We start from the raw sequence: 12,890 nt of genomic DNA on the forward strand, positions 1-12,890 counted from the left end.
AGGCCTAATCGGCCTATTGGTTAATCCGGCCCTGAACATTTGGTGGAAACCCTGCCATCTGGATGCTAAGACGTTTAACTTAACCTTTAGCGCTAAGTCCGTCACAAACACGTCACGCATAATTACAATATGCAGACGAAGGAGATATTATTATACTACACCCAATGACGAAAAGAGGGGTTTTTGGAAAAACCTTTTCCCTAATTCCAAGCAACTGCGAACGCAGTGATTACGCTTTGCCCCGAAAATGTGAACGCGTTCGTAGGACAGACATACACACACAGACAGACACGGTGATTGTAAAACCCCTCCTAGGTTACATAGTACCCTCGCAGAGGTAAAAAGAAGGATAAAGCGGCATGGCGAGTTAAAGAATGGTCATAAAAGAATAAAGCAAAACAGATATCACCGTCATTATTATAATTGTTATAAAGGTGGATTACTACAAAGATAATTTAAACTCGTACCCTAGATTCGAATACTGAGAGCTTTCCCATTGACGGTTTTGTTACGAAGTGTTTACCCTTTTCCGGCACGTGACCTCAGAAAAATCGGGGCTCCATCGGTTGCGGTAAGGCGCAAACCATGGAGCGATTTTTTTCTGGATTCCGGCGGGAAGTGGGTAAACACTATCGGCAACGCGCGAGAGAGTGATTTCGAATCTAGGGTACGAGTTTAAATTATCTTTGATTACTACAAAAGTAACTCATGACTTTTAGCTCTTCCAAGGAACTAGAAGTGCCGGGAGAGGCCGGGGCTCCTCTTCGCTTGGCTCCACTCTCTTTTACGAGGTGGCTGGCGCCATCTACTATTACATAACATCTTTCTTTTCCAGCAAATTAAAAACAGTGATGTAAATTAATAAAAAGGTTACAAATTAAATGGTTCTAAATAGCATTCAAGTTAATTTATAAAAAGGTAACAAATTAAATGGTTCTAAATAGCATTCAAATGAATGGTTCTAATTAGCTATTCTTCATCCCTTTCCTTGGGAAAATGATATCAATCACGGAGACGACTAGGGAGGATGTTGGGTCTTCCGCAACGAGTTTACGGCCATCGATTTAGCGTGTGTGGTATAGGTTTAGGGGGTTGAAAAGCCGGGATTATATTTGGAGGGCCGGTGTGAGGGCAGACAGTCCTGGGTATCCCTATTTTGATGAAAATAATCGATGAATGTAAACGTTAATTGTATCCCACCTCTATCACCATGTTATAAAGCTGGATTACTACAAAAGTAACTGTTTAATTAGGTCTTTTAATAATCATGACGGGTAGCTCTTCTAAGGAACTAGATGTGCCGGGAGAGGCCGGGGCTCCTCTTCGCTTGGCTCCGACTCTCTTTTACGAGGTGGCTGGCGCCATCTACTATTACATAACAATAATCAGGGCTTTTTTTGGGTAATAATGCAAAAAGGGGGAGTAAAGAAAAAAAGTTAGGCAAGTTGGTCAAGTTTAGGTCGCACAATCTCTCGAACAGAGCGACAGAGAGTATGGCGAGGCAACACAAGAGAGAACAACAACTAGTAGGGAATTCCATAGATCGATTGTTCGGTGGAAAAAAACAGGGTGACCATTCTTTCTTTATTTTATAATTTTTCCTATATTTCAATGCTTTCCTTTATTTTTCTATAATTTAACCATTTTTCCTATAATTAGATATTATTTTGTATTTCGCGCGGTTTTTTTCGAATTTACCGCGTGCCTAGTTCGCTTTTCGTAACACAGATGGCGCTCAATGTACTAAATCCCTTTGATAAAAAGTAAACTGCTTCTCCAAAGAATTCTCCGGAATTAAAAATATCGTGACTCGTCGTTTGCTTAAAAGAAGTGGGATCACCCCTTTTTGGGACTGGTGGTGATGTAAGCGGTGAGCCAGCACTCAGGATCGTTGCTTATGGCTAGACTACGGTTAAAAATATGCGTCAGAAGTAGCGCATGGTGACGTAGCGAGGGTTTGTGGTGCCCTGGGAAAATCTCAGGGTTCCATCAGCCACGTAAGGGGAGAAACTTGCGCCCCCCCCTAGCCAGACCGGATTTTGATTTCAATTCAATACATGATCCACGAAAATAAAATCAATCACTAAGACAATTCGTTGAACAAGAACAACTTTCCATATTAATTCTAATTAAATTCCAATAAAAGCAAACTAGGTCAGGGTGACAAAAACTCCGTCCTTTGCGACCGATATCGAAATCCGAATTCCCGCGAAATGACCACGTGTTTCGTAAAGTTTCGTATAACCAAAAATTTGTCTACTTCCGCACTAAAAAATAGTGCTATTTCACCCCCCACTGTCATCCCCTTACGAGGCTGATGGAACCCTTTAAATGGCGCCCATTTAGCATTAAAAATCCCCAAAATTTAACGTTTTCCGTTGACAAAAAGGTCATCAAACAGTTTTTGGCGCCACCTAATGAGTGGTGCCCGGCGCGGATGCCCCGCCTGCCCTCCCCTCGATAGCGCAATGTGATTAGCCGTTTGTTTGAGAAAGTTTGGATCTAACATTGACTCCCCACTTTTCCGTCAATGACATGGTCAAAGTTTGGAACTTGTGGACAGGAAAGACCCTGTTAGACCCAGTATAGCGGCACTAAGCCCTAAGGGGAAACCGCGAGTCAAAACTATTGTTTGACAATGGCATTTCATATAAAGGGTTATTAGAACTTGGAATTTCTGTGAAACTCCTTGGACAATCCATGTCTCTACTCACTAGTACTTTATTATAGCAAAAATATATATATGGTTTTTATATATATTTTTTATTATAGTTTCTCATTTTACAGTCTACCTTTTTCTTACTTCATAATTGGTCCACTTCATTATAACATACTTAGTGAATCCATTAAGGTTGCAAAAAAGCTTACCCTAACCTTATTATAGTTTTTTTAAATATGCCGCGAAACTTTTATTAAGTCGCCATCTGTCACAAGACATTTTATTACTTATTCATATATATCTTGCTGTTTCCCCAAGGCTTACATTACACTTATTATCTGTCATCACAAAGTAGGTGTTTATTTTTCAGTTGGTTTTATTACTATTTTATTCATTTAATACTAAAATAGTATATTATTAAAAATTTAAGGCATTGTTACTGGGATTTGGAGGTACTAGCAATGGCATACTGGTATCACAGAAATCCTTTGAAAGCTACTGCTCTAGTAAATTTCAATGTTAAAATGATAGTAGTTGATACTGAATCTATGAAAATATGCGGAGAATTAAAATCTTGTCGTACTGCTCTACTTGATAAGTTACAAAATCCGAATATCGAATGTGCGACTGTGATTGAAGCTTTAAACAAATATCTGTCCTTATTTCAGGGGTTTATAAAATCCCCTGATGGTAATCCTGTTGAAAGTAAATTAAGGTACTCAATTCGTTTTCGGTGGACTCAAACTCTTCTTGGTAATTCACCTATTGCTCAGCAAGATTCAGTTTTTGAGCTGGTGTCATTGCTCCAAGATGTTGGTATATGGTACATGAAACATGCGGCAATGCTCGCTGGTAAAGATGAAATATCAATGGAAGAGGCTAAAGAAGTTCACACTTGTTTACGAAAAGCAGCTGGTATTTTTTCAACTATCCGTGATAAATATTTGAGTGAATTAGTAGATAAAGGGGAGTTTGGATCCGATTTTGACCCAAATATCATAAATGCTTATATTACGCAATGTACTGCAGAAGCTCAAGAAGTAACCCTGGCCAGAGCTGTGGAATTGAAACATGCTGCAAGCTTGATATCTGCTCTAGCCCATGAAACATCAAAAATGTTTAAAACAGCTGCCGAAGCTCTGCTGCGTTATGATGCTGTTAAAGCTGGGAAATGGAAAAAGTACTTGCTGATGAAGTCGATATTTTATTTAAGTTTTGCGTATTGCTATTGTGGTGAGAATCTCCTTGCGCAAGAAAAATGTGGCGAGGCTGTGTGTGCATTGCTTGAAAGTGAAAAATACTATAAGCAAGCTGAAGCTCTTTGTAAAGAGTATATTCAAGCTAAAGGTGTTGGATCTGGAGCAAAAATGGACCAGCACACTTTCTTTCGCAGACTTGGCCCTGTTGTTCAACGAACTCTGGATAAATGCCAAAGAGAAAATGGTTTTATTTATCATCAGAAAGTTCCCACCACACCACCAGAATTGGAATTGAAAGCTACATTTGGTTTGGTCAGCCCAGAGTTATTTGAACTACCACCCATAAATTTGTTATGGTCTCCCACCGCATACGCTGCTTTTGATGGAGGAAAACCAAATCCAATGGATCCTGCTAATTCAAAGGCCGCAACCAAAGTGGAAGGCGATTTGCCACCAGTAAGTGAAACTAAAGTTCACCAAAGCGAAAAAGATCCCAAAACATCGAGTGGGTGTAGTTTGCAGTAACTAATAAAAAATTGTACACATTAAACATAAAAGTTATATGCAACCTCTGTGTACAGGGGGAGTATAACAAAGGCTTTTTTATAGAACCACTTAAATAGTAACTCTGAGATAAAATAGAACATGTTTTAAAGGGTAAATACTATTGGGCAGAGTATAAATAGTACTACATAATCCTAGTAATATTTAATTCTAATATCATAATAAATTGAAGAGGGTGTAATGTACTTGAGTTTTACTGTCTTAAGAGTTTCTACCAACAAAACCCTTCATACAATAACCCCTGCACACTGAAGTTTCATATCACATATATATATATATATACTAATACTGGTATACTAAACTTGAATTATTATAATTAAATTTTTTATTTTATTTTTTATTTAAATTAATTTTATTACAAATAAATTTCTAATTTAACTGTTATGCAAAAATTAACCAGTTGTCTTTTCTTATGTAAAAAGTTTATTATAAATAAACAAATACTTTAATTCTTAATTAAGCACTGAAATATATGACTTTAACATATGGTAATACAATTTTACAAGACCTTATATTTCTGTCCCCATATGCTGTTAAAATGCAAGAGTTAACCGGAACTAGGGGTGATATATTGCAAATACATTTATGTAACATCTTTTAAACAAGCTGCCGCGTTGAAGATATAAAATTTAGTTTTACCCTCGATGGCGAAGTTGGTTTCTACCATTAATTATATTAATAAAAAAATGGGTTGCCATATAAAATAAAAGCTGCGGGATACCCCGTCTAATGGTCAAAATTAAAAAAGGCTATACGAAAAAGTAGGTTGAGCGATTTGTAACAATTTGATTGACAGATACATATTTTTACTATTTTTTCATTTAAGTGTAAAAAAAGGGTAGGGTTGAATTATATTTCGCCCATATTTATCCCCCTCCAATTTAAATTAAAATGACATGACGCGACCATTTTGAATTTAAAGCTAAAGAGTTTAAAATTTATTTAATAAAAAAGCGACCGCTTTGCGCAATAACAACAAAGCACGATGGTGGATCGTTTTATAGTAATCATTTTTCGCATTTTTCCAGTCCTGGCGAAGCGTCTACAACTATACAGTAGTTTTTCCAATTGCCCCAAACGACTATAATAGAGAACTTCCTGCAGAAGTAGAGATAGTTAGGATCCCTTCTCCTCGTTTATTATTAAAGAGAGAGAGAGAGAAAGCAAGGGTACTAAAAAAAGTTAATTTTCGTCTTCTGAAAGAAGACGCACTATTGATATTGATTGCACCGCGCTAACTCTTAATTTCAATCAAGAAATCTGCCGAGAAAATTGGGTCGATTTTACCCATAGAGAAAGGGAACGGGCCAAAGAAAACAGTTTATTTACTGACATTGGTATATAACGCTCTTTTATCGCGTGACTTACGAAGGACGACTTCGGTGGGGTGTCGTTGCAGCGGCGGTTTGCCTCGACACAATCTGACAGTCTCGGAACGAAAGGGCTTCAATCCGTTCTTCGCGCGGGATGACTTGTTTAGGCGGGAATGAATGTGTTATTTCGGCGGCGCTTTTGGGGGTTTTTGCGTGATTTTCGGGCATGCTTTAATATATTCTTAGTAGGCAGCGTGACTCAACAGTGATGAGCAGCCGAAACATTTCGGATAACTTTTTTTGGCTATAATTAGGCCTATATTAGGTGTTGCTCTTTCTAGCATGGCTATCTTCAGAGCAATCGTATATTTCGGAAGCGATTAGAATAGAAACTCCGGGTTTTTCTAAATTACCGGACCATCAGTAATTATTTCATTTTGATAAAATGTATTAGCACTTGTAAAAGAACTAACTTGATTTTTGAATGAACCTGAGCTTGTTCTTAAAAAAACGCACCTTCCTTGATTTTAAAAGGAGTATTTTGCATAATATGTGGGAGTGAAAAGTTCCAAAAATCTGTTTTGGTTTCGAAATTTCAAATAGGTAGGGCTTATAAAAGCGATGGGAGAATTACGCACACACCACTAGAGGCGCTTCTATCGTTCCCCAAAAACTTAGCGTCGAAATTTTGAAAAAAACCAAAACAGCCTAGCATTTTGGCGCGTCTTCTCACGAGTTAAGTGACGGATTTTTCCCGCGTTTTTTACTCCGTTTGATAAATTTTTGCGTCGAAAGTTTTCTATTTTTGCGTCAATTTGCGAAAAATGCCTCTCAGGGGATTTCACGCATTATCCCCACCTAAACCGGGATAAAGTTGACGTTTTTGCCGTAAATTTTAAAAATGCGAATTAAGTTACGTATTTTTTCAAAATCGTAATATATCATGAAACGATATTTAAATTTATCGATGAACCACGTTTATTTTTTGTTTTTCGTTTTGTCGAATTTGTTTTACGCGGTCAAGTGCGGTTGCTCCGATGATGTCGGTCATCAGGCTGCCCTCTATAAAATGGAAATGGTCACCGAATGGACCGAGTCCAGGTTTCCTAAACATTACCCCAAGTGGAGACCACACGCCCAGTGGTCCACTGTCGTTGGTAAGCCAGTTAAATATAATTTAGGCTTACGTAAAACCACTTTCCATTGTTTTTGAATAAATAACGAGGCTAAAACCTCTTAATGTCCGTAACTAAAAATATAAAGCAATTTTTAAATATAAATGGGGTTAATCGCGTTAAAATCGGGCTTCTCGCCAATAAATGAAAATCAAACGATGGCGAAACTAAATTTGGATCATGTCTTACGTCGTTACATTGTTTCTCTCGATTTTTGTTTCATTGCCGTTTGGTTCTCGCGCGAAGAACTGCTAAGATTTACGTCTTTCACAACCCTTCGTGTGCAGTAACGTGAAACTGCAACTGACGAAATTATTTAATGGCAAAACTAAGAGCTTTTGGAGAAAATGGATACGTTTACTTTCCACGGTGTATGCGAAGGTATACGGGTATAAAAATTGGCTTAAACCCAAAGCGCATTCTCCCTGTCGTAACGTAATTTGTTAGTCCCGTTCCTGACACGCGAAGAAAGCATCATAAGCTACCGTCTAAAATCCTATAATTATGACCCTGGCAGCCGGTTTGTCACGATTTTTCCGCGTAAAAATGAACCATTGGCTAATTTTGATCTAAACTCGGGGAGTGCGTGCGCTAGCTAATGTCAGGTGACGATGAAAACTCATTTACATCGTTATTTTAAAATCGCCGTGGCTCGGACCGGAAAATGGGAAATCGCGCGATGTAGGCGCGCGTAATCTCGCGAGGGAAAATATTTGATCAGATGGCTTCGATTTCTTAGGTAGAAGCCACAATAATAAATACCGGTTATGGCGTCTTGGAGGGATGGCTTCGGATGGCATGAAGCTCTTCCTCGAAACTGGAAAGACGGACAGACTAGTTCAGGAAGCTCAAGGTGGGACCTCTGGGATCTTGGACGAATTCTACGGGCCCGAAATACCGAATGGTGCTGGAATCTCCGAATGCGAATTTATGGCGGATACAAACCATACAAGAGTATAATGTCCATAATATGGTCCTCCAAAGTGCATTTTGTTCAAACTGATATTACGTTTTCGATCAGGTTTCTCTCATGAGCAGAATAGTGCCCAGTCCCGACTGGTTCGTTGGGGTGGATAGTCTCGACTTGTGTCCGTCTCATAATGGAGAATTTGGGTGGGTCAAAACCACCCAAGTTGATCTGGAACCTATTGATGGTGCGTTTTCACTTCCCATTATCCTTCATTGATGTTGAGAGTTTGCGTGAATTTCCCAAAATTGGTTTATTAATCAATCGTCTTCAAATAATTCTTCAGTTTCCCTTTCTATAAAAGCTTGCTGAGGTTAATGGTAATAATAATAAAACGGCTTGCCGCCACCCTCGTAGTAATTGTAACCCGGCCACGAATGTCTTTTCGTTGTGGTTTACTAAACTTTTATAATTTTCGTAGGTGGTACTGACAATGGGTTTACATTTACGTCTCCCAACTGGGATACCGTACCCAGGTAGGAAGGGGAAATCCCTACCAGGAGTGCAAAGCATGCCAGACTAGAAATTTGGGAAGCCGGTACAAATTACCGGGAGTCGCGCAGTCTGGATCCTTCTTGCGTGTAACAACAGCTCTCTTGGGGCCCAGTAACTGCTAAAACCTGGTCTTTAAAGTCCCTCCCTGAAGGACATGTTTAGGTTCAAAAACCCCAGCCCCTAAATAGATCGAGGGGTAAGCATTGCCTTTAAGTCTCAAGGGGATGCAAATTAACGTAAGAAATAAAATCCTGGATACGCCTTTGCCATCCACCAGTCATTTTTTTTGCGTTTGAAGTGGGCCAAAAATCATTTTCAATAAATTTTTGTTAACTAAACTTTGACCTAGGAGATTTTATATAGTAGTTTCGTCACAACGAAAACTCTCTTAAAAATACTCTCGTTTCGTTTAGTGATGTTTTACTGAGGGTTTTTAATGTTAAATACATTTCTATAACAAGGGCGCATAGATTCATTTGAAACAAAACAATTATAATAACAGGTCTCACAAGCTATCACAAACTGATAGTCAGGGCCGTAACCAGGGGGGGGGGGGGCGGTCGGGACGTGCCCCACCCTGAAACGTATGGTTGTATGTACGTTTAAAAAATTTTATTTAATACTATACGTTAGTGATTTGTAAAAAAAATGGTATCCAAAAACCCGCACCCCTCAGACTGTCTGAACCCTGGTATTTTGTGCCGGTGTCTCGCCGGGCCTTATCCGTACTCTTAACTGTCATTTAAAGTACTTTTGGTTTCAAACTATCAGGACGAAGATGAGTCGAATAACGTCTCACTTCCCATCTCATCCGGCGAATTCTTTCTTCTATCCTTCCAAAACAAATCTTCCTAAACTTGCCCAGGTTCGTTTAACGCTACTCGACACCTACGACGTGCATCACATAACCAGTAATAATAGGTTTGTCATTAAACGACTTCCCATTAGGTCGCTTACACGCGCCCCATTTCAAATTGTTAATTTTACAGAAAGCAAGCAGACAGCGAGCTGCGTTTCCACCCTCACATTCATCACAAACACGATCCCAACAAGCCACGAATAGTCGAAACGGAAGAATTAGACTTTGTCAAGAAAGAGGACAATTTGGATTTGAAGAAATTGTTGGGCTTAACGCAACAGGACACGTCCGTACTTCCGCACGCTTCCCATAAACCGAAATCGGCCACTTTTTTTCAAGGTGTCAATAATGACGTAGTTACTGAAGACGGTGTCTCCGAGACCATACCCATCATCATTTCGTCAAAACCCTCGCGAGATGCCAAGAAAAAATACAAAAGAAAATTGAAAAAGAGTAAGTTTCGTGATCTGTCTTTTATCAAGTATCAGTCTCAAGATCAAAATGATATATAGTTATAACTTTTGGAAATATCGCTGATAAAGCTATTTCCGAAATAGAACTTGACATTTAGAAGTCTATAACGTCAACTACGACAGTTTATTTTCCGATTGAAGGTTTTTTTTTTCTTATGTAAATTACGACTAAGAAAAACCCTTCTTTATTTTGATTTTGATTCAGAGCCAAAAATGCCCAGGCCATGTCGCGTGAGTCAGTGGTCGGCTTGGAGTCCTTGCAGTTCCAGTTGTTCCTTTGGCGAATCTTTTCGTACAAAAAGGATAATGAAGCACGAACAACCTGGCGGACAACAATGTCCACCTCTTCGTGAAACAAGGTGGTGCGGTGGCACCACCAGAAATTGTCGTACAGCTAAAGATTACTTTGTCTGGTGAATGTTGTCTTCATTCGAGCATTGATGGCTTAACCTTGAATAAGCTATGTGGTGTTAAGATTGAGAAGCTTTGGGATATTGTGGTATAAACTTTAATCAATAGCGAGAATAATTACGAACGCTAATGTTTAATTTTTTTTTTACAAATGTAGCCCGTATGTCGATTTTTTGTGTCTATTTATAATAATTTAGGTGACAACCAATCTCAGGGTTAAATAACGGTTTTAATACAGTAACTCGGTAATATTAATTTGGTAGTTCGATCTTTCTTCAAACTTTTTAATATACTTATTATGTAGGGTTTTGTGAAAAATAAAATAAAAATGATTCATTAACTGCTCACAATTCAGGTCGCACCCAGGCTAGCCATAGAAAATATGGAGGAGAAATAGCAACGTGGTCGACTTATTATTACTTTACTACTATTCTGGTAATACTATGACTTTAATAACATGGTCTATTCAAAAATTTAGGAATTGTAGATACCCGCGTAAACCCCAAGCCCCCGCCCTCGAGATAAATTATAAAGCCTTGTCAAAGCTAGAGATGCTGTTCCTCTTCCTTATTTTCTGTTTGATTTACCGCTCTCGTAATGCAATTTCAACTTCCTTTCCTTTTTTCAGAGTGAAAAAGAAAACCTTTTATAAAAATTTAATTCAAAACAATAGAGCTTTCCAGGGCTTTTTTTAGAAACAATGTGGATGTGCTTTAATTAGCAAAGATATTTGAATTTTAGGAACTATTGACTAATTAATATTTGTTCAGTATCGAATTAAGTTACGGTGGTAGTGTAATGGACGCTTCAGTAAAACATATTCAAGGAAATCACCAAGAAGTGATATTTCCGAGAGCCTGGACCTGCAAGTCACTGTTTATTATAATTATGGAAACTTTACTTCTACTACTTTTACCTACAGGTAATGGATTAGCAGATGCTAGCAGCCAGTAGAATAAGGGCTTTTGATGGTACGCAATAAGCGCTTATTAGAGGGTTATCATAGATGAAATAGAAGCGATAAATGATTATAATCATAGAATTTTATTATAATTTAACAGTTTTGTGTTTCCTCCACAGCAATCGCGAAGCCCAAATATATTCGTGACCAAAACGAGTCTAAGTGGCTTAGCGGCGCTAACTTCTCCGAGGTAGCGCCTTTGATCTAGCGTCTGCTACAGACAAATTAAAAAGTCATTAGAACGTTCTTTCTTAATTAAACTTATAAAAATATTAGCAAACGATCCAAAAAATATATTAAAATGCCAGTATCATTATTTATAAAGTCAAATTTTCGAAAAACGACGAGGAAAAACTAATAGCGTCTGCTTAAAAGGGAGCGTACCAATAGTTTTCGTTCGTGAATGGTTTTTTATTTAATGCGTTTTCCATTTCACTGCTCGAGATTCACGCTGAATCACTCCGATTAAAAGAAACGCAAAGTGTTTCGAAGATTCAAGCTAGTTTATTCTCGACCTAAAACGGAACACGCGAAAAAATGGCTTCGAGCGGGACCGAGTGCAATGGAATACTCAAAAATCTTTCTCCGAGAGCGATCGAAATCGGAAGACTGGTTTCGGGCAAACTGAGGGCGATCGAGAGCAATAAATGGAGCACCAGTTAATTGATTGGAGTAGATCGGAGCACGCAAATGGAACGTGTTGATCAAGGCCAAGGTCCGTCTTGAAAAATACACTAATGATCAAGGTGTCTCGAGCGCTAGAGAGCAGTCAAATGTAAAACGCTATAATTTTATAGATATAAGATCATATGAGCTTGGATGAATAACTAACAAGGAGACGACCCGAGGTGATAATCACCGATTTGGTTCAAACTCGGGTAAAGTGTACACCTCCATGTACCTCAAAAAACCTACAAGGGAAAAGTTGCGACGGGCTTTCGTTTTGCCATGGCAACAACATGATTTGGAATTTTTCCATTGAAAATAACATGGGAATCTGAAGGATTTTAAGGGTCCCCCCCTGTGAAACCTTTTAAAAAATGAAATTTTTTTAAAATTTCAAAAACGTTAAAAAAAATTAAATTGATTTTAAAAATTTAATTTAATCAATTTTAAATGCAATTTGGTCAATTGGGGGACCCTTAAAATCCTTCAGATTCCCATTTTATTTTCAATAGAAATAATTCCAATTAAGTCATGTTGTCAAAAACGTTATCGGTTGCCATGGAAAAACGAAAGCCCGTCGCAACTTTTCCCTTGCAGGTGTTTTAAGGTACATGGAGGTGTACACTATACCCGAGTTTGAACCAAATCGGTGAATATCACCTCGGGTCGTCTCCTTGTAAGTTACGCTTCCTGGATATGTCACTCATACCTTCCCCGTTATAAGGCGCCTAAGCGAGAGAAAAAAGGTGGCACAAATTTATTGCGCATGCGCCGCTAATACGGAATATGACCGTTGGCTATGATGTAATCAAAATCGTAACTCTTTTCTTAGACTAATAAGTTCGCTGTTTGGTGGTGCGACGTGCGGGTTTTTTTCTTTGGCGCGTTATGACTCCGCGTATTCCGATGATTGACATATCCCCAGGAAGCGTAGCTTCGTTAATGATCCAAGGTAGGAGCTACTTCGAGAGAATGTGCCGCCGCAGCACCATCTAGACTCGCTTCGGTGGCGAATATTTTTACCAGCCTAGCTGCCTAGGTTAGGAAGCCTTGTATTAGTAAGAGTTGGGTGGTTGGGTTAGACCCCACCTAGCACTTCGACTAAAGGTCAATTGTGCAGTCCCAGCCAATTAAACATGGAAAAGCCC

The 12,890-nt window shown here is 38.7% G+C and overlaps 2 protein-coding genes across 2 annotated transcripts; both read left to right on the plus strand.

Annotated features, from left to right (window-relative positions):
- The first annotated feature begins 2,904 nt into the window (after nt 1-2,904).
- Nucleotides 2,905-4,808, plus strand: LOC149947818 (BRO1 domain-containing protein BROX-like). The gene is made up of 2 exons (XM_090171442.1): nt 2,905-3,010; nt 3,090-4,808. Exon 2 carries the CDS (start codon nt 3,121-3,123, stop codon nt 4,381-4,383), a length of 1,263 nt encoding a protein of 420 aa, XP_090027568.1. The 5' UTR covers nt 2,905-3,010; nt 3,090-3,120; the 3' UTR covers nt 4,384-4,808.
- Nucleotides 4,809-5,815: 1,007 nt separating this feature from the next.
- mspo (M-spondin) lies at nt 5,816-10,413 on the plus strand. Its single transcript, XM_090171503.1, has 7 exons — nt 5,816-6,892; nt 7,650-7,864; nt 7,932-8,064; nt 8,299-8,353; nt 9,144-9,293; nt 9,362-9,684; nt 9,910-10,413. The coding sequence occupies exons 1-7, from the start codon at nt 6,703-6,705 to the stop codon at nt 10,119-10,121; spliced, it is 1,278 nt and encodes a 425-aa protein (XP_090027629.1). The 5' UTR covers nt 5,816-6,702; the 3' UTR covers nt 10,122-10,413.
- Nucleotides 10,414-12,890: the final 2,477 nt, after the last annotated feature.

Source organism: Leiobunum rupestre, chromosome 4 (assembly GCF_980474605.1).
Source record: "Leiobunum rupestre chromosome 4, qqLeiRupe1.1.hap1, whole genome shotgun sequence".
NCBI classification, from domain to species: domain Eukaryota; kingdom Metazoa; phylum Arthropoda; class Arachnida; order Opiliones; family Sclerosomatidae; genus Leiobunum; species Leiobunum rupestre.